Source organism: Enoplosus armatus, chromosome 13, assembly GCF_043641665.1.
Source record: "Enoplosus armatus isolate fEnoArm2 chromosome 13, fEnoArm2.hap1, whole genome shotgun sequence".
Taxonomy (NCBI): domain Eukaryota; kingdom Metazoa; phylum Chordata; class Actinopteri; order Centrarchiformes; family Enoplosidae; genus Enoplosus; species Enoplosus armatus.
The window spans coordinates 9,705,202-9,727,284 of NC_092192.1; the positions used below are offsets into that span (position 1 = coordinate 9,705,202).

The 22,083-nt window shown below is 40.9% G+C and overlaps 1 protein-coding gene across 1 annotated transcript in view; it reads right to left on the reverse strand.

Moving 5' to 3' along the window:
* nsg2 (neuronal vesicle trafficking associated 2) overlaps positions 1 to 22,083 on the reverse strand; it is a 35,660-nt gene that overhangs the window by 7,881 nt on the left and 5,696 nt on the right. Inside the window, exon 2 of the mRNA XM_070917923.1 lies at positions 15,643 to 15,753. Within this exon, the coding sequence (XP_070774024.1) occupies positions 15,643 to 15,753 (111 nt within the window). The remainder of the gene's footprint in view (positions 1 to 15,642; positions 15,754 to 22,083) is intronic.

The window sequence follows — 22,083 nt, forward strand, 5'->3', positions numbered from 1 at the left end:
AAAAATCACAATTTCCTGAAGCCCAAGGTGATGTCATCTACGTCTTTGTTTTGTCTGACCAACAGTCAAAAACCTAAAAATGCCGTTCACAAATTCATTCACTGAAAAGAAAAGCAGCTAATCTTTGCTATTGAGAACCAAAAGCTGGCAAACGTTTGGCATTTTTTACTTTAAAAACAAACATTTAATTGATTGCAGACTATGCAGACTATATATATATTGTATCAGTGAAACAACAGGCGGCTGCAGCTGTAGACGGTTGTGTATTATAGAGACAGACAAACAATCAAACCGGATTATAAAAGATCCAGTAGGATTGTTCCTCTGTTCTCCAGCTTCCTCATCTCTGACTGCAGATTAAGCATCTACAGTCTACCTATTGTTTGTGTTTACCCACATCTTTCATAACACACACCACCTGCTTATTTTCTCTAACACAGACTCTCTCTGGATCTTAGAAGAATAATTGATTTATAAGTCATATTTTCCCTTTAATTATTGATGGCTGTACAGTGCATCACAAGTTCAAAAGCAGTTTCCTAAATGGATACGCTTCTTCACAGCCTATTTCAACACCCTTCGACATATGATTTCTCTCCTTTTGCTATCTTAAAATGCAACACACCACCCACTCTCTCACTGCTGGAACTTGACGAGCCATATGGGGGAGCAGACACCTCGCATTTACTCGAGGAAAAGAGGAGAATGTGTAAGTGTGTGCGTGTCTGGGCGAGAGGAGGGCGTGTGACGGGAGAGGGATGCGAGTGGTGGAAAAAATGACGCTGATAAAAACAGATAACAGAGTGACAGAGGGAGCAGAGAGTGAGAAATAAAGGAGGAGATGACAGAGACAATAAAGCAGCGAGCGAAAGGCAGGCAGGCAGAGAGTGATAGTGATCAAGGGGCAGATGGAGAATCTCGTTCCCTCTCTTGGTAGCAGGTGGCAGAGACAGACAGACAGACAGAGAGGCAGGCGGGCGGGCAGCAAACACAATGGGATATCGCTTGATGCATCAATCAATACACCACTGAAGGAAGCATAAACAACTATTTTTCATTCATTTTCCTATTACCCCTCTGACACTGTCTCAATAGCAGCACAAAGGAAGCTCAGTCCCACAGGTTTTCATGGATTATTTTTGTGTACTCGGCAGTACAGTGAAGCCTTGTGCTGAGTGTCGAGCTCCATGCATTAAGAAGATATTAATATCAAATGAGGAAAGTTCTAATATTAAACATATTTTCTTTTGGCTGTAATAATCTCTAATGCCTTTAGGGAAGTTTGTTGCTTAATGAAACTAATGAACTTGGCGACAGGGTGAGCTAGTTCTGAGAGAAAGCCTCCCCTAAAAACATTTAAAATTCCCCCTTAAAGGGTAATTCTTTGTTATTATAACTTTGCTCTTATTTTCAAATGTTTAGCCATCGATTGTTTCCACTGTGAAATCTGAATTATCTTTATTGGCCACGTATGTTTGAACAGCACAAGGAATTTGACTCTGTTTCCAGTGGCTCTCAGCATACTTACATATAAAAGTAGTAGGTGAATAAATGAATAAATAAATATATTGACATCCTGTCTTGTCATAGCAGGATAAGCCATAACAATGGCTTTGTTCTGTGTAAGAGTCCCAGTAAGCCAAGACAATGTGACAGTGAGCCAGCATGAACAATACCAAGACCCTGAAACTGAAGAAGCTAAATGGAATTCAACCATCATTATTTTGTAATGTATATGCTTTTTCCCACATTACATGTCAAAATGTCTTCTGTGAAACAGGCGCATTTGTCAAGTAAATTTGGTTAATTCTCCAGTTTCTCACATGTGAAGATTTGCAGCTTTTCTCTGTTTTATGTCATTGTAAATTTCATATGTGCAGGGTTCAGACAGTTGGACCAGACAAAACAAGTGATTTGTCTCTGGGAACTTGTGATGGACATTATTTTTACCATTTTCCTACATTCTATAGAGCAGATTAACAGCAGATTATCTCAACTATGACATAAAACTGTTCATACTCAGATGAAAACATTAAAAAAGTAAAAACTAACTCATTCATTCCCTGTGGAACCAGACCACCCAACACAGCCTCAATACTCAACAGTGTAGCTGGAACTGTGTCGTGCTGAGGCGTCTAATCGAGACACTAAGCCCTCACCTATCCATCACATGTATAAGCGTTTGAGTCAGGGATCAGCGAGCTACATAAAAATGTAAATGAAATATTCTCTTATCCTCTTCAGGCAGTTTTGTAATGATGAAATTAATGAGGTGGGTGACAGCATGCCTGTCAGGGCAAGTGGTTGGAAACTACAACCGGTAACTGAAAGGTCACGGGTTTGATCCTTACGTGTCCTTGAGCAAAACACAGAGCCCCTCCCTGCTCTCCCACCACACGAGGAATATAAATGTGTGCATTAGGTAAATGGTACCAAATAAAAGTTTGAAGAGATAATACAATATTCCATGAAATTTTAATATCAAGAACTACAGCAGTTTGGGAAAAGACAGAAGTGGCCACTTGGGATCCAGAAGATACTTTTAAACCTTGTGGTTTTTCAGTGGTGGAGGAGATTCAGTTCATTTAAGTAAATATACCAAAACAACAGTATAAAAATACTGAATAAAAGTACTGCATTCAAAATCCTACTTACAGAAGTACTGTAGGCAAAATGTGCTTAAAGTATTAAAAGTAAAAGTACTTGTTCTGCAGAAAAATGGCCCCTGTTACTGATATATTTATATATATTATATTATTAGATTAATACTGATGCAAAAATAAGTATTTTACTGTTTTAACTGGATGAGGTGGAGCTAGTTTGAACTACTTTATTTTTAACAGTTCTATAGTTTATTCCAGTGGTTCCCAACATACTGTAGGGGCTGCTGGGACCCTTCAAAGGGTCACAAGATAAATCTGAGGGGTCATGATGCATGAGATAGGAAAAGAAGAACGTTCTGCAAACACAACTTTGTATTCATATCTTGGACGTTTGTCTTATATTTGCTTTTGTTGTTATTTATTGGATAATTTGACCTCTTTGAGCCCGGTAGATTTATTTAAATAAACCCATCATGAGAAGTTTAGAGGAGAAGTCTGCTTTCATTGGAACTGCTGACAACTCATAGACAGGCACTACGCTAACAGTCTGGAAACCACTAGTTTAATCTTTCCAATGCATTTCATTTTATAAGCTCATTATATGTTTTGTTTATGTATAATATGAAAACTTTATAATATGAGCACACCTTTCTCATTGACTATCTTCCAGGATTTCACTTTTTGCAGCGGTGACTGCTAATCGTGTGCGCTGTGTCTTTCCTCCCAAAGCCTCTCAGTGCAAAGCTCTCTTTGTTTTTAGTCAGTGGAACAAAGACAACTCTCAAAGCAGGGGTCTTTGGGGAGCCAGCTACCTCAGAGCGGGGGACCTGAGACGGGGCAGAGGGATGTCAAGGAGACCGTGTACGTGGGATTTGGGCTCTCGAGGACCGGCTATCCGGTTGAGACAAGCACAGCCACAGTAGTCTGGCAACAAAGTACAAACACTCCGCTGTCGAGTTGCATCGCGTCTCAGATGGAAATCAAACTGTTAAAATGCCAACCTGACAAAACACAAGATTTTCCTATGATCTCAGGTCAGGTAAGGTCTGCGCACAAGAGTTTTACAGGAGGTTGTGTGAGGTTGTTCGAAATTTTCCAAAAACAATGAAAAGAACATGGGCTTAGTGGATACTTATGCAGCACCCATGCTGTTTTTCTTTGTATGTGAGTAGATTTTATTATAGATCTACCATTTCATATAAAGGTCACTCGAATGCAATAAGGAAAACAAGTCATTCAGTAAAGCTACATCAGGGTTTGTATGTTGATGACAGAAGTCTTGGATCACCGAGTTCAAGGATTAAAACAGATCTGATCATGTAAAAGTTTCTTTGCCACATATAGAAAACAAAATTAAATACAGAAAAGCACAAGGTAAAAAACTGTCTGCCTGCTATGAACAAATATTATCTCCCTCTCCCTCTCTGCGACTGTGCTCATCCAGAGGTGAATGAGTTTCAAACACTTTTCCTTGAACGTCCTCTGCTACCTCCTCCGCAAAAGCACAGTCAGAGTTGCTGAATTTTCTTTTTAACCAGACCAAGTTGGCTATTGCATTGACTTGCAGGAACAAAGTGAGATCGCTGCGTCCTACAGATTGTGTGTTTGAGCTAAAATTAAGATATATACCAGCCAGAAACAAACTACAGGATTTTAAGAATCCTAACTGCATCACATGTGTAACAACTGATTTGTGCAGATTACAATAATCTCAGTTCAATTATTTTAGTTTTTTAATCATCTCAAACCACAGGATCACATCCATGTTAGCCAATTCGATTCATAAAAATCAAACGTTTCCGATGTAATCATGACGGATCCAACTGCTCTGATGCTTGGCTGGGAGACGAGAGATTTAAATCCTGCACACTAAAAGATAACGTGCTTGCCGTTCATGGTGACTTGGCCTATTTTTCAGAGACAGGCTCTTTACAATCTCAAAAAAACATTTCATGGTAAAGTTAGGATTGTAATCAGTCTTTATATCATGTGTTGTGTCTCCAGCTTTAGTGAAGATCGGGCCTCAGGAAGACGCTTTTTAGAAATGTTTGGGGGGCTACATGAGGCTTTCTGGGTGTGTATGTTTATATAGATAGTGTTATTATGAATTCTTTACTTCCACCGCTGTTATTAAAGAACATGAAAAGTCTTTCTCTCACATGCACACAGAATCCACTGGTTCAGTACTGTGCATGTTCAGCAGGAGATAGACGCTAACTATGCTAATGCATCCCAATTAAGAAAGGTCTCTATGGAGACAAAACTTCAAAGGTTTTGTCAGAGCACGCCGTCATATTGGTTAGAGACCCCGCCCGGAGGAGAATGTGCTCTCAGGGTATACGCTCCAAGTCAAAGAGCAGGTGGACTTAAAATGGCAGAAAAGTGACAGAAAGACAGAAAATGCATAAATAAGAGCACAATGAATAAACATCACATGTGCTGCACAAACCTCCAGGGACATGATACTCAATTGCTCCTAACATATCATCTGAAACTTACTGTGACTGAAACCTACAAAAAATCCGAATGCATCCTCAACAATGTGAACACACACAAACACACACTCATTATGAATCAGTAATGAGTCTCAGAGGAGGCACTAAACATCTGGATTAGATTTGCTAATCAGCTCCTACTCTGCAAGATAAAGATGTTGGAGGAGAGGAGATATTATTAATGACGGGACCCGCCTCTCAACACACACACACACACACACACACACACATACACACACACACACACACATTTAGCACACTTAGCGCACCTCTAAACAGTTGTTTACATCATAAGACAAGGTTCATTACTCTAATGTATCCCCAGCTCTCAGTCTCCTGGGTATTTTTTATGTTCCTGCATATGTTCACCATGTACACAGCTGCGTGTGTGTGTGTTTGTGATTAAATGTGCTGGGCTGCTACGTCATCACTCTTAATGTGTGTAAGTTCACAAGTTATGTTGACTTGAAATTCATATATATATATATATATATATATATATGTATTCTTGGTTTTCCATAACTACATTTAATTCAAATTAAATTTTTGTGAGATCTCTTGCATCAACCCCAATTACAAACTTCTTCTTGTCTTATATGATGTTTTAACTTATTTTTAGTAATTTCATTTAAATTCTTGGATTTTACTTTTAATGTTTGCATGTTTGTGACTTTCAAAAAAAGTCTGTAACTTGTTATTGCCCCTTAACGCACTTACAAACATCTTATTTCTCAGTTGCAATATAAAAATGTAGTAGCAGTCTCTATTAAAAGGTCCCATATTGTAGAAAGTGAGATTTTTGATTATAAAGCAGGTCTAGGTGTTATATAAATACTGTGAAAGTATCAAAATGCAAAAGCAATTGCCTTTAAACAAGCTGTCAGGACTTCCGTAAGTTTGTGATGTCACAACTATGCAGTCACCGCACTCAGCCACGCCCCCAGCAGGTCATCTGCTCCAGACACAGCACGCCCACTCATCCACCCGCTCAGTCTGTCCAAGTTATTCGACCGCTCTGCTCAGGACTACTCTTCAAGATTTTGGAGGTTGACGGGGTGAACTGAGGGGCTGCATAAAGGGCCCGTATAAGATAAAAAAAGGCCTTTTTTTGATTTGTGAATCATGCAATCCCAGAATAAAAATATAGAGCTGAAATGAGCATAATATGGGAACTTTAATGTCTGTAAATGTGCATTATTTATACCATTTGTAATCGTTTTTTTTAAGTGATGTTCTTATCCGGAGCAATTTACAGCAAAATTAGCTTCAGGCGTTGGATCAACAAACAATCAAGATGCAAACAATTGAACTGCCATAAGAACGACGGGGTCCTGACAGTCCTGATGTAACAGCAGAATAATCACAACAGACAAGTGTTCAGAGAAGACGTGAGAAATAAAAGTTGAGCAGACAGATAGACAGGATTGCTGTACTCAGAGTGAGTAGATGGGGAGATTTTGGAGAGGGATGTGAGTCAGTGGGGAGAGGGGAGTGTGAGGATTTGTTCAAGAAAAGAGCTTTAGGGGTAAAACAGATGACGGGAAGAGACTCTAAGCTGCCTGCTGCCCTAATCACAGTTGGTAGGTCACTATGCTATTTTTACCATTTCACAATGGGTTGAAAGTGAGGAGAGTCAAGTGGTTAGCCTTAGTATGAGTAGCATGAGTAACATGTACCGTAGAGATAGGTGGATCGATCGCAAGTACAAATGTTAAAGTCAAAGGAAACAGCAGAGACGTGGAGTGGAGGCTCAGACTGCTCGTCCGCAGTCTGTCTCCTAATGGCTCCCACGGCTCAGCTTGTCAGAACAACAGCAGCAAAGTGAAGGACTCTGGCTAAGGACAGGAAGCACAATGGCCGCTCTCTTTCTGTCTTCAATTCATTCATCATTTTTCAACCTGGAAACACGAAAGCCTGGCTTTTTCTTGGGCTTATGTCTCAATTTCAACTGAATGAACAGATGTCGACAGGCCACGAGACGCAGCAGGAATTCGTTCTTTGAGTCTTGTCTTTAATTCATCATGTCTGCACTGGGCTTCAATTAAAAGATTATATTTTAATCCCACATAACATGGAAGAGACTAAAGGTAACAACATGTCATTTGGAAAAAGAGAGCATAGTTTCGGGTTGGTACTTAGGATGAGCAGATACCCAAAAAGGTGCATCCCGAGTTCAAATAACTACTTGGTTGAGGTTAGAGAACGATCGTGGTCATGGTTAAAGGGAAGCAAACATATCAAAGTCGAACATTTTGTTAAAACATCCACCCATACTTACCTCCACCCTCTGTGGACTCTCTGGCTCTATAAAAAAATGTCACACTACGTCCTCCTTTGGTCCCGACAGACAAGATTAATAATCCAACAACAGCAACGTTTTTTTGTGATCTATACCTCACAAACGTTCTTGGTTATGTCTTAAAGTTTGTAGTTGTCCTTTTATTTATTTTCATTGTAACATTGTTTCTGTGTCTTTTGCTTGTCTTTATCAAAACTACTTCTGTAAACTATTCAAAAACCTTATTGGCATAAACTGTTTGTGGTGATATGAAAAACTGGAAAGCACTCAGAGAGCACAGCCAAGCAACAGCCTTCATTAATCTCAAAAATGCATTATTCTAATAACACATTTAAGCATTTAAAAAAAATGCAACGTTAGGAAAACTTTGAACATTGCTAGATCAGCACCAGACACTAATGAATATTTCCTCGGGCAACGGCCTAATTTTCCTACAAATGTTACTGAAGTATGCTCACAAGTTTTAGAGACATCCTGCTAGCTATCAAAACAAAAGATGTGGAGAATAATTGTGTTCGCAGGCAGTTTACGACCAACCAACCAAGACCTAAAGAAGCTGTGACTCAATTCGATCCCCTCACTAAGTAACTGGTAAAATAGAACTGGATTAGAGGGTGTTGTGATAAGAAAGAAAGAAAAACACAGGTATTTGCAAGACATCACGGACTGTTAACATTCTTATTCTGAGCTGTGGTGGATTTGAAAACAAAATCATGAAAACTGACTGATACTGAACATTTAAAGAAATCAGGCTGCATATGAACACGTGTGCCAAGAGATTCATAGCTGTCAGACTGCATGGAATTGTTGGCCATCGATCAGGCTAAGAAATCGCTTTCAGTCTTGGCAAGTCCAACTATAGAGTTTGGATGCAGCCGCCGCCGCTTCGTTGTATAGCAACAGCACAGGATGGTCAGTCATAGATGGATTCAGGATTCTTTTTCTGTATTAACAAATTGGATTTTTTTTCTTTGCTGCGACCTTTGAGATAGAAGTGGACGTGCAGTTACAATTTTTTTCAAGTTTACCTCATATACTGAATGGGTAACAGAGATGATTTATGTATATATATTCACATCTGCTGATACTGATAGGCAGACACTGATTGAAGTCTGCTGTCCTTTGAGGTGCAGCTTGATATGGGATCTGAAACAAGAAGTAGAGCAGAACGGGAGCCATCTGGACTTTTATAAATCATCCCAAATATTACTCACACAGCAGCGATGCCTGTCTCTGTTGTTATCTGCCTGTCTGCCTTTCTATCTGGCCCTGAAGATTGCAATTTGTTTGTCTGTCCAGCCCATGTCTGTCTGTGTGTCTCATGTGGCAGCTGACACGAGGGATGTCTTTGCGGTGACAAATGACTCAGACTTGAGTCGGCTTCGAGGCCTTTTGGGATGGCAGACTGACCTAACCAGGACTCTTGTTTGTGGTTCAGTGGAGCGTGAAGACACACATACGACACCATCCAGCTGCATGCTGGTTTTGATTTGCAAAGTTTTACGATTTGTCAGCCTCTTAACAGCATCCTCTTCCTGTCTGTTTGACACTGATAACTAATTTCCACATAAAGCCAATACAACCATCATACTCAGCTGAACCGCTTCATAACTTAACAATGACAGTCAGCAACTCAAAAGTGTGTGTACTTGAAGTGTGCATGTGTGTGTTCGCCAAGGCTCTAGGATCTAGGGATCACATCTGGCTAGTTCATTTTATCAGAAGCCAATTTTGTACAATAAGATGTTTGTGACTGTCTGCCAGTCGGAGCTGGCACAGTCAAAACAGGAACTGTGAGTGTGTGTTTGTGTTTAGAAGTGATGTAAAAAGGCTTCCCAGAAGTGAGTTTGATGAGAGAGCGTGAGCATGCTGCCACTGATTGTTGGCTTGTTATGACACAATGAAGAGGGAGAGAGAGAAAAAAGAGGAAGAAAGGAGGCAAAAAAAAGCAAACAAAAGTGTGACCTGGACAGATGATGAGAGGGAGGGAAGGTGAAGGAGGAAAGATGTGATGGAGAAAGAGGGGAAATGATGCAGGTGAAAGGAGAGGAGCAACAGAGACAACAGTAAGGTAAGGTTGCCAGGCTGGATCCCTGAACAGGTTAAGAGACCCTCATTTCTGTTACCAATTACTTTTATGCTGCCTATGGGCAAAACCTGCTGAAGTGCAGATAATAATACTGCAAGATGATCACTACATTCAAGTCAGGTCAGGACTTGTTAAAAAGGAGTGGAAAAAAGAGAGCTGAAAGTATAAACAGATAGCCCTTAGGCATATACGCCTGAGGTCGTCGGTTCATAAATGTAGTCGGCTGATGCATCTCCTACAATGTGTAATGGAAGGATCTGCAAGAAGCAGAGTTTCTTGTAGGCATATATTCTTTTTGTTTGTTTTTTCTGATGAAAATTTCCTGGCTGAGTTCTTTTGAATGCGGCACATATCCAGAGTTATATGTGGGTATGAATGTAACCCAGAGCAAAAGATGCTAAAATGAACTATATTCTGTCTACATTTTGCATCTGAATGAGATGGTAAAAGTATTAACTATGAAATATCTCATCAACTATTTTTGGGATTGGCATGAAATTTTGTACAGACATTCATGGCGCTCAGAGGATGAATCTCAATGACTTTGGTGATCCCCTGACTTCCCCTCTAATGCCACCATGAGGTTGACATTTGTGGTTTTGAAGGAAATGTCTCAACAACTATTGGATGAATTGCCATAAAATATGGTACAGATATTCATGTCCACCTCAGGAGGAACTTACTTCTATAACTTTCTTCTAGCACTATTATTAGGTCAAAATTTCAGTTCGTTCTCTTTGGTTTATGACAAAATACCTGCAAAAATAATGACAGTGACACAGCAGCCTCAGCTGAACTTTGTCAAATATAATATATTTCAGAAAGAGTCGGTAACACCAAAAACAATTGGTACAATTGTATACAATAGTTTTAAAAGTATAGATTCTTTTATATTGATGACCACAGCAGGAGTTGATGCTCGCATAAAAAACGCATTATCATCTCTGTTTTCGCTGTATTCCAAGTGCAGCAGAGGAGTTTAGATGCTGTTGATCTCACATCAGCAAAAAAAAGCATCCGCCTTCTTCCTCCCCTCCATCTAATGTTCACCCGCCCTCCACAGCATACAAGGTTCAGAGTATAATACTAGTGCTGAAGGTAAATCAATTGTTCCCCCATTGCTCGCTTGAATGTCTGTTTGTGTGTGTGTGTATGCATCAGTGTGGGTGTTTAACTGAGAGCAGATGACGGCTATGAACGCTCCCTACAATCAGCATACTATTAGTCATCCATACAAAACAAGGAAGAATAATATGTGGACCGGGAGGCTGTGCAAGGTTTGGAACCACAGCAGTAATTACCTCCAACCTGACAAACAGTGGAGACCTTGTGTGGAGGCGGCAGATTGCAGCAAAGCTTTTATCAGAAGACGTGGAGGTAATAATGGGATAATTGTTTTGGATGATGGCTGCCTCTCCCGTTGTTACCTGCACAGGCCTGCTAACTTCCGTTGGCACAGAGCGGGTTCGGTTTGGCAGTCACGGCGCTGTCATGTGGTCAGCGTCTAAGTGTGTACATGGCTGTGTGTGTGTGTGTGTGTGTGTGTGTGTGTGTGTGTGTGAGGTTTGTGTCTGGAGTTGTGCGGGAGAGTGAGAGTGTCAGTCCAGTAGGAGTGGGTGAGTGCACGTGGGTTTGAAGTGTGTGCATGGGTGCGAGAGCCGGCCAAGTACACCATGTTTTCTGGATAGCGAGCGAGCCAGAAACCGAGCAGGACAACACGAATTAAATCTCCCTTTCATCAATCTCTACACCTGCATCCCTCAATCGCTGCCCTACTGCACCACACTAAGCGTTTCCTCTCTTCATTTTCAGGGATGCTCTTCATGGCATTTTCTTTTTATTAAAAAGCCTGCAGTTGAGGGTGGTGGCAGAAAAATGAAACAGAAGGAGAAAAGATCTTCAGCAGCAAAGGTCAATAGCTGAATTGAAATCAAAAACACCTTTACTCCATCCTCAATGCCATCCTTCCTATTAAATCGCAACCAATATTGAGTTTTTGAGGCCAACGCGATTTCAATATTTGAATCTGATTAAAACAGCCGTACAAAGCGCAGGATGTGGTTAGGTTTGAGCTAAAAAAACCTTTGGTTAGGGAAAGAAAATACTTCCTAACTTGTGTTACCGTTGACTTTTTCAACACATCACCAAAAGAACAATCTTTTCCTAACTTTAACCTCGTCCTTTGGGTTGCCAGCATAAAAACATGAATCATGCTTTAGCTGCCGGGAGCTGATATTGTAGGAAAAAACTAATTATGTTTGACTTTGCAGATTCGTTCATTCACACACGTTCATTAAATCTGTTCCCTTATTATATTGACAAAGAAAAAGTTACCCAGCCAGCATTACATTTCTTTCTAAACATATTTGCTGTTGCAAATTAGAAGTATATAAACATAATTTTGCAAGCTACAGGAGAGGTTCTATATGTCAGCAGACTGAACTCCAGCTCAGCTTGCAGTCTGGCATTATTTTAGCTAGTTAATGAGGGGGGAAACAGGCCCTCCTCAGTTCATTCGTGGAAGAAAACAACTACAGGGAATATGCTGTATCTCAGGTCTGCTGGGAGTAATCAGAAAGACGGCGAAAGAGAGGGAGGCAGGGAGGGAGGGAGGAGGGTAAAAGGCAGGCAGCGAGGGACAGAAGAAGAGTAGGAGGGAGGGAGGAGGGAGGGGACTGGGACATGGGAAGCAATGACACATGAACATGGTCTAAAGGGAGGAATCGTTGGGAAATAGAGGGAGGAGGCAATGGATGAGAGAGGCAGGGAGAGACAGCAGTGAGGAGGGAGGTCTCATGAGAAACCATCGTCCTATCTGCTCTTATGCCCTACTTCCACCAAATTATAAATGTATTTCATATTCTTGATGCTTTATTTTTTAGGCAATTGTGGATATTAACATGTCTAAAAAGAAACCCATTCTGCCTCGTCCCCACTTGCTCCTATTCTTGTCTGCTTTCCTTGCAGAAGGATCATTCTGCGTTTGCAGTAACACTGTCATGGCCACGTGTGTCACTGTGGATTAAAAGCTGCAACTAAATGCCTGTCTTTTATAAAAGACCAACTGCACTGCATTTCAAGATAAAGCAGTTTAAATCAAAAAGGGAAAAGCAATGCAGTAAGCAAAAACATGCAAGGAGAGGAAAGAAAAGCCGCAGCAGGGAAGGAGAGAGAAGTGCAGAAAAGGATGGAGAGTGGTAAACAGGAGCAAGGCGGTGAGGGAGGGCAGATTAGAGAGCATTTTACACTCTGAGCTCTTCATCCATCAACACAATCTGCAAAGCTTTGAAGAGAGAAGAGATGTGCAAGCTTTTCATCCAGAAATGTTTGCTCTGTACTGCACATTATGCTGTGTGTGTGTGTGTGTGTGTGTGTGTGTGTGTGTGTGTGTGTGTGTGTGCGTGTGTGTGTGCCTGCAGAATCAGCTCCATCAGTCAAGCAAAGCAAGCGGTTCAGTCGAGCACCCAAAACCAACCAACATCGCACAAAATCACTCGGACTGAAAAAGCATTTCTGCCTAACGAAAGCTGACGTGGTGTGGTGAGGCAGAGATGACAGTAAAGTCTGCCGCAACATTTTGGGCAACTCTGATGAGCAACAGTCTCTAAACAAGTTGGCTCAGCGTTGCTTGCATGGCAATGTGTGCATTTTTGACCCTGTGTCCTGATTTGTTTCTGCTGCAAGTGTCACACAAACTGCAAGTCTCCAAAACACCTGTCAAGTGTATCCCAAAAGATTTAGCATTGCACTCCTGTTACAGTCAAAACCTGGCGCCTACATTACCCACAATGCAACTCCAACACTGAAAGTTCGGTCACCGGTTCGGGGTGTTATGCTAGTAGTGTCTAATGTAGCCTTTACTATGTAGCCTATAAATCAATGAAATGTGAACACTGAACACCTCCCTCCTCTGTCCTCTTAGTATTCTTTTCAACGTTTGGGTGATATGACAATATATATATACCATGAGATGATTAATCAACTGTCAGAGATTTTACTATACAATTTAAACTAACATAGCTCTCCCTTTAACATCTCTGGTTGTATTAGGCCTTTGTGGCCAATATTGCAAATCAATGTGATGAAGCACATCGATTGCTCAGGTATTAAGTTCATTAGATTAGTCCAAAACAGGCATTCCCATGTGATTATTGCACATATAAAACGTTTCACAATTGAATTTCCAGAGAATGTACCATATCCGTATATATCGATATTGTGATTTAACAAAAAAGTATATTACATAGACTGTGGCAGAAGATTTTATTCATATCGCCCACTCCTATCCTAACCTGTATGATGTCATGTATAGCTCATAAAAGCCTGGAGGACTTCCTCCCCTCTCTACGGGTCTATTTGAAATCAATAATGGACCCCGGGACTTCATGGACAAAACACAGAGGATTCCAAACATGCTTGTCCACCGATGCCGCCATTTCCAAGACACCAAGCTTGTTGCATCGCTTGGGAGTGCTGGAGAGACCCAAGTGATGCAGTTGTCTACTTAACCTTGACAGCGTGCTCTGACACAGCTTCAGTGTGGCAGTGTGTGAATGCAGTATGAGTGTGTGTGTGTGTGTGTGTGTGTGTGTGTGTGTGGGTGTGTGTGACTGTAACTGTGTCTCATCCAGACAGATTTCACAGCCTCTTTTGGTGTCTGATATCTAATTCTGTTCTCCTCAGCCTCGAAGGACCTTTCAGGCCAGTGTTACACCTCACATCTATACACACACACACCTACACTTAGATATTTGCACACCTCTGCTTGAGCACTTTGTCTCCTCTCTCTCTCTCTCTTGCTCTCTGTCAGGGTTGCCATGGAGGGAGGTTTTCTTTGCTGCCATGACAACATGAGTTCTCTTTGGTCTCCCCTAACGACAGGAATGGAACAGAGAGCGCCTGGGTGATGTAGATGTTTTCGGAAAGGTGGCTCAGTGATTCACACACACAGCTGAAGTCACCTGTCCCACTCTTACTCAGTACTCAGCTACTTTACTTAAGGAAAAGTAGCAATACAACAATATAAAAATACTCAAAGTAAAAGTCCTGCATTCAACATCCTACTTAAGTAAAAGTGCAGAAGTATCATCAGCTAAATATACTCTTTACAAAAGTAAAAGTGCTCGTTCTGCAGTAAAATGTGACTGATATATTATAAATGACATTATTAGACTTTTAATACTGATGCAACAATGTGTAAGGAGCATTTTACTGCTGTGGCTGGTTTATCTATTTTAAGCTTTGGACAAACCTTAAGACCAGCTGAAACCTACACTGACTGAACAAACCGGACATTAAGAATGTTTCCACTAACTTGCACAGAGTTGTTTAGTCTTTGACAGTCAGGAAGGTGCATGAACCTAACGATTGAGTGAAAATACTAGACAACACACTGAATGACTGGTCAGTAATGACTGGAGTTCTGGCGGTATACGACCCCGCAATTCCCAAGAACAGTTGCATGTCCTGCACAGTTTAAGATTACCATTATTTTGTTGTGAAAAATCTTAATCTGTAAAGTGACTAGTACCTATGTCCGTCAAATCAATGTAGGGGAGTAGAAAGTTTTTGTTTTTTTTCCCTCTGAAATGTGGTGGGATAGAAGTAACATAAAATGGAGTACAAATATCACAACATTTTACACAAAAGTACAGTGCTTGAGTAAATCTACTTGCATACGTGTGTGTGAGAGAAGGAAGCTCTGCTTGCATCTCTACCTCCTGAGTATTTACGTAGCAAACTGTCTGAGTCAATTACAGGTGAGTTTCTAAACCATACTGGCAGTTCAACCTGGTCACACTGATTTAATTTTGGGAAGCCTAGGGGGAAATGTCAGGTGAATAAATATCCTGCTTCTAATTAGAGCCAAATATTACCTCAACCCACACACAGGAAATGTTCTACTTGGACAACCATTATACTGTTGAATCACAGATCAAGTACAGCATGTTGTCAACTTTTTCTCTGCCGATACTAAACTCAAGGTATCAGCCGAGAGCGGGTACTGATCCGAATGAATGCAACTGATAACGGAAACACAGAATTCTTATAATGACATTGACAAAGAAACTGTATTTACGTCATGGCCACAGCGTATCGGATCATTACATCACTAGTTTTCATTCAACACAAGTTCACAAATTCACTAATTCTTACCTTAAGTCTCTCAGACACCCCGTCAGTAAAGCTGATGGTGAACTCCTCCACCTTGGGAACCTTCAGCCTCTTCTTCTCTGTCTGGTACTCCGTGCGAGTTTTCACCACCACCTGGAGGAAGGAGAAACTGTTAAAGCAGCTAAATACTCAGGGATGCTAAAGGCAGGGAAGGGTGGATGGCTGTCATTATAGGAGGGAATGGTCAAGTGACAAATCACCACACTCTTCTCCCTGTACAACTGCATCTCAAGTCTCCGGTCTGTCAAGCTCCTGAAGTTTGCGGATGATACCACCGTCACTGGGCTCATCTCTGGAGGGGATGAATCTGTCTACAGGTGGGGGATTGACCATCTAGTGACTTGGTGCGGACTGAATCACTCAGAGCTCAGTAACAGTGGAAATGGTTGTGGATTTCAGGAAGAACCCAGTCCCACCCGCCCCCATCACCCTGTGTCACACCCCAGTCAACACTATGGAGTCCTCCTGCTTCCTGGGAACCATAATAACCCAGGACCTCACGTGGGAGCTGAACACCAGCTCCATCACCAAGAGGATGTACTTCCTGCGGCAAGTTCACCCTGCCAAAGTCAATGATGGTGCACTTCTACACCGCCATCATCGAGTCCATCTTCACCTCCTCCATCACCATCTGGTACGCTGCTGCCACTGCCAAGGACAAGGACAGACTGCAGCGTGTCATTCGCTCTGCTGAGAAGCTGATTGGCTGCAATCTGCCACCCCTCCAGGACTCTGAGCCATGCAGGTAAGACTGTGGCTGACCCCTCCCACCCCGGACACAAATTTCTCGAGACACTCCCCTCAGGCAGGAGGCTGCGGTCCATCAGGACCAAAACCTCACCCTATAAGAACAGTGTCTTCCCGTCTGCAGCTTGCCTCATCAACATGGATTCTTATTCCCCCCATAGACACGTTACATTAACACATAGCCCCTACACCTGACTCAATGCGTCACATTAACGCAAAATATTGCACATATTCTTATTTTCTTTATACTGTGAACTTTTGCACATTCCCATGTCAATATCACATTCCTGTACAAACTGTACAGCTCTAAAAAGCAGCTCTCTAAAAACATATATATTCACATATTTTGTATAATATCTTCACATTTCTTATTGTAAAATGTTCTATTATATATTTATGCTTCTTGACTCTTGCAGTACTTGCTTTTTACTTATTTTCTCTGTTTATTGTTATGCACCAATATACCAAGAAAAACTCAGAGTATGTGAAAACTTACTTGGCGATAAACCTGATTCTAAAAAACTTGATATGCAGCCAAAAAGATCCTCGGCCACATGGGAACAAAAGAATGACACTGAAAGCACATCAGGAGGTCAGACATCTTTCCGCAGTGTATATATTCTGATAAAACAGAAATGCTATAAAAAAAGTAATTTTAAAAAGAAAGGTTGAGATGAGTGCACAGCTCAATACACAAAGGTGTAAGTAAGGACAGAGGGATGGATGAAAGCATAGGCGGCTACTGAAAACATAAAAGAATACACAGATAACATATAATAATATCATATAATAGCACAACTGTCAGTATACAGAAAAGTATGACTGAAGTATATTGTAACAGCAGTGAATTCATGGACTCACTTCAGAACATAAATTACACCAAACTCCCAACACAGAAACCGTCTTACAGGAAACCCTGGTGCCAGGCATCTGTTACAGCTCTACTGTACGCTAATAATGTCTGGCCTCCAGAATCCAAGACCCCCAATCCGAAGAGAAAACCCTGTGCTTCGCACCGGCAGCTAGATGGAAGAAAAGAGCCAGGGCAGTACAGCTCTGTCTCAGTCCTGTCAGTCCAACTCTCCTCAAGCAAACAGGTTTAGAGGGTTGAGAGGGACAGTGAAACTTGATTTGTCTACGTTTCAACTTTCCGTTGTGTTGTGGAAGGTACTGATTCAAAAAATGTGGGTGGGGAAAGTGGACAGGATTTCTCTGTTAATTTAGCAACTACAGTTGGGAGTACCTCGAGCAAGGTGTCAACCTCCAGTCCCTCCATTAAAGGATAATTCTGTTTTTCTAACAAAACGTATTTTGAGACAGCATCAGCTGTTTTAACAGATACCAAAAAACATTTGTTTATGTACAAGTGACAAAGCCCTCTCACAGCGGTAGGAATTATGACTCCTGTCAGTCAGGAGAAAAGGATGGGATGGATCAACAAGAAGTTTCCACACTTCTATGTGTCACTCTGGATGACAGACAGTAACAAAACATTTCTATCAGTTATGATAACTGTGTACTCATCCAAGTAATTTGCTGAGATCTGGGAACACAGCGGTGTCACTACACGTCAGATTATCCAAACATAATAAAACCAAAAGTGGGCGCTCCTGAACTGTCTGTAATAATCCCTTATTTGCACAACTATGGTCCATTCCTTGAGTCAAAGTTGACCCAGGAAGTGGATCTGTAAACTGCAATCGATGTTTACAACAGAGAGTTTAGGTTTTCTCTCTTTCTCGGTAAATAATTTAATCAGTACCACGTTCTCATTACCAAAATAAGGAATAATGGTCAAAACTAGGAAAATAAGACCCAAGTTTTAATAAACTGGAATCATCCTTTAATTCTGCATCAGTCCGAGACGTCAGGTGGATACTATATGTCTATAAAAACCTTAATTAACTTGTCTTCTCAGCTCGAGCGTCATGTCTTCCTTTGTGGAACTGACTTAACTGAACAAAAGATTTGCTTTTACCAGGTTTCACCTCATCACTGCACCTACTAAAAAGAGAACATGTCCCTACTGCTTTGTGCATTCGCTGTATAATAATGCGCACCAGAGGACGGGGCAGATACAGAGACAGGTGCACAAGTGACAAGGCAGAGGAGAGGTGGATGGAGAGAAAGAGAACAATGTCTCAGTGTCCTTGTGGCTAATTGTGCTGCTTCTGAGCGGCTCGCCGCCACTTTGAGACAAAGCCAAAAACTGCTGTGCACACAAACTGGCTCCACTATCTGAATAACAAAGCTGCCAGTTGGCTCTAGGAAGCTCTTATCTAAGAGTTGAAGGCCGCAGTAGGTGTACTGAACACGGTGCATTTGATTGGACCCCTGAGGCCTCGCGGCGTTCGGTGCAGCAACACCACACGTCAGGCTTGTCATAGTCATAACTAATGTCTCAATTTTGCCTCAACTTTCTCATTCTCTGACTCATTTCACAACAACGTGCTCAGGGGCCTGTAGCCTCAAACACCGCGGCGCTTTATGTTGCTTCATTACTCTCTCCCCTCCTGTACCTCTTACTCCTTTATTTCATATTACCTAATGAAGTGGCCATCAATCAACGTTGCCTCATTTCAACAGCCCTTTAGCTATCAGCAGCTCGTAGAAATCTACGGAACAAAGTGCGACCTTCTCTGATTAGACAGCTCTGAATACTCATTTATGAACAATTAAATCTTGTTTAACAAAGTTTAATGTAAAAAATATCCTGTAAATGATGCAGCCATGAACAGGATGAATGGAAATATAATTACAACTTGTTTAGTTATCATTCCACAGAGGTAGCACCTCATTTTTCATTTGTGATTTGTCATGAGAATCTAGTCATGTGTGTTCAAGTTGTCACAGGAAGTTAAATTTTAAGCCACATTGGTGATCCCCTGACTTTTCCATCAGCAAGAGGTTGACATTTTGGGTTTTAAGTGAAATATCTTGACAACTGTTGGGTGGATTACCATAAAATTCAGACATTCATGATTCCAAGAAGATTCTCCAAGAACCAAACTCCCTGAAATGTTGTACAGACATTCATGTTCCTCACAGGGTGAATTGAGTAACACTTTATGATACAGCCCACAATTTACAGTGTAATTTCATGCCAGTTCCTACTGGTACTTAAATGTGTACTTGCACAACTACTTATATTGTTTTTGCCAAATGGACACCTGATTTTCTGTTGGGGCAAGCTTACCTAATAACTGCCAAGATTAAAGGGCAAAAGCACTGCACTTGATTCATTTCTATAAGGAACAGCACCATTCACTGGAGTCAATCCAAAGAACATAAGCTGGTAGGCTAAATCGCCTGTGCAGTGGGAGAGCGTTTAACCAGTTAAATCCCCTATAAATATGTAGCTGAGCTGTACTCCATTGACAAGTATTTCATTGTTCCAAGATTTGTACCCCTTTTTCTTCAAACTTCTGTAGCATGACACCCCAAAACTACATTGCCGTACCCCAGCATTGACGAGTGCCCGTTTTGACGAATTTCAAGAGATTTCGCCGCAGTTTTAGATTCATATTGTAACTGAGAAACAAGTTATACCTTAATTACTCTCACAGAATATCAGCGTTGTTGACGCCATTTAAAACACCACACTTCAGCTTTGTTTCCCAGTACTGTAACCAGTGGGTGCCCAATATTTAGAAAAATACTTAGATTATCATTTATTTCTCCTTTTGTCTAAAATGTCCAATTGTTCCCCATTGTCTCTTCCGCTATACCTACATTTAAGCACTAGTAGGAACCAGCAAGTATTTAATTGGTACCTGATTGCAGGCTGTTTTATAAAGTGTTACCATGAACTTTAATAACTTTCCCCTGACTTTTAATCTCAACATTTATCTATCTTGAAATTTGGTTTTCTTTAACATGAGGATAACCGCCTCACATCATGGCTGTAGACTTGTTTTAATTTAAACCCCTTCACTTACTGTGACCTTTTAATATGTCAATAAGACTGGCAGGGACTTCTACATCAGTAACAGGACGGTAAATGATCCCTGCACATACACAAGCACGGCTGCAATTTCCTGGGAGAATCTATTTACAGATATTCAATTAGTCGTGTGTATTTTATGCACGTCTTGAGTCACTGTGACCTTTCAGTATCTCCATGACTGACATGGAGTCACTTCTGATCTGCAATAGAGCTCCACAATTTATTTCTGTGTGGTGAATTGACTGCTGCCACACAATGTGATGCTGGATGTTTCTGAAGTCAGCAGGACTTGATATATATGTTTGGGGGGGTTTTTAAAAGCACTTTGGAGCTTTTCAAGTTGTCATTTTTACATTTGAGTGAGTGAATGAACGAGAGGTTGAATGACACATGAAGAAGTACAAAAAAGTAGTTTTCAGAAAGGACAGTTTTAGCTCGTCAAACTCAGCCAGCTACTCTCTCTTTCTCTCTGTCTCTCCATCGTTCTGTCTCCAATCACAGTATTTTTTTTAGATTTGATATTCTCTGTGGAATAGCTGTCAAAACTTTTCTTTTCTCCCCGCCTTCCCCACTATGTTATTCTTCAGACCTGTTATCACTATGATTGCTGTTTCATTTTTCATCCCCAAAGACTGAGCTGCGGGAGAGTTGGTCTTTGGTGAAGTTTCAGCGTGGAAGGCAGCTGTAGAAATTTTTTTGACATGTTTGATTCTAGTCTTAACTTGTGAATAGAACAGCGAATGAAATCCATATAAAAAGCAAGGGGGGATCCAACCCTGTGACAGCTCTATTGGTACAGCATGAGTTCAAAGTGGACGAGGCAGCGATATAACCAGAAATGATTAATGTTAAATCAACTCCTCTTTTTTGTTTGGATATTTAGTTGATTTGAATTAGACACACCTGCAGGCACAAAACACAAATGAAAAGTGGTTCTAAAATAAGAAAACGACATGGATCTGGTTATAAACATAAAATATAGCTTTTCAAAGACCTACAAAATAATACCATTTCAAAGGATGTAATTATCTCTAATTCCAGTGATATTGAATTAATCATACACTCTTGATCATACATATTATATCCTTATTTTTCAAAACTGAAATAACAGATTGTTGGACCATCTGGGGACAGCAGAAACAAGTTGTAAACACAACATTGACATTATCACCTTTTAAATTGATACGGCGAACGCCAGTCCAATATTCACAATATTTCTTTTAGCTCTGTTTTTGTTCTCCACCAACTCAAAATAAGGCAGCTGTCTGTTTCTTTAGCTGCTAAATGCCTCTGTGTTCACCAGCTGGTTGCTAACTGTGTCTGTCTCTCATTTGGTGTTGTGCAGGTAGCGTAAAGTGGGATTTTAGAGCTTTTTTGCTGAAAGCAGCTGTCTGCTGCCTCTGACAATGACACTTAAACTAAAACAATGAGCTGAAAGACGCTAAAAGGCTCAGTAGATCTGAGGGGAACTGCAGAGTTAGGTGATAATTCTCTGTGGGTTTGTCACCACAAGCAACACTTTTCACATACACATAGTAATTCGATCCATTGTTAATATAAAAATTTTAGCAGCATAAAAAAGAAAAACTTTCACCATCACAAATAATCCACAACACTGGTTGGTCTGGTGGTTATTTACATTCCCCTAGCATCAGAGGTGTAACTCAATCTCTATCTACACCACTCAAATAAGAACCAGCAGGGTTCAGAGTCCTGAGGAGCAGGACTGA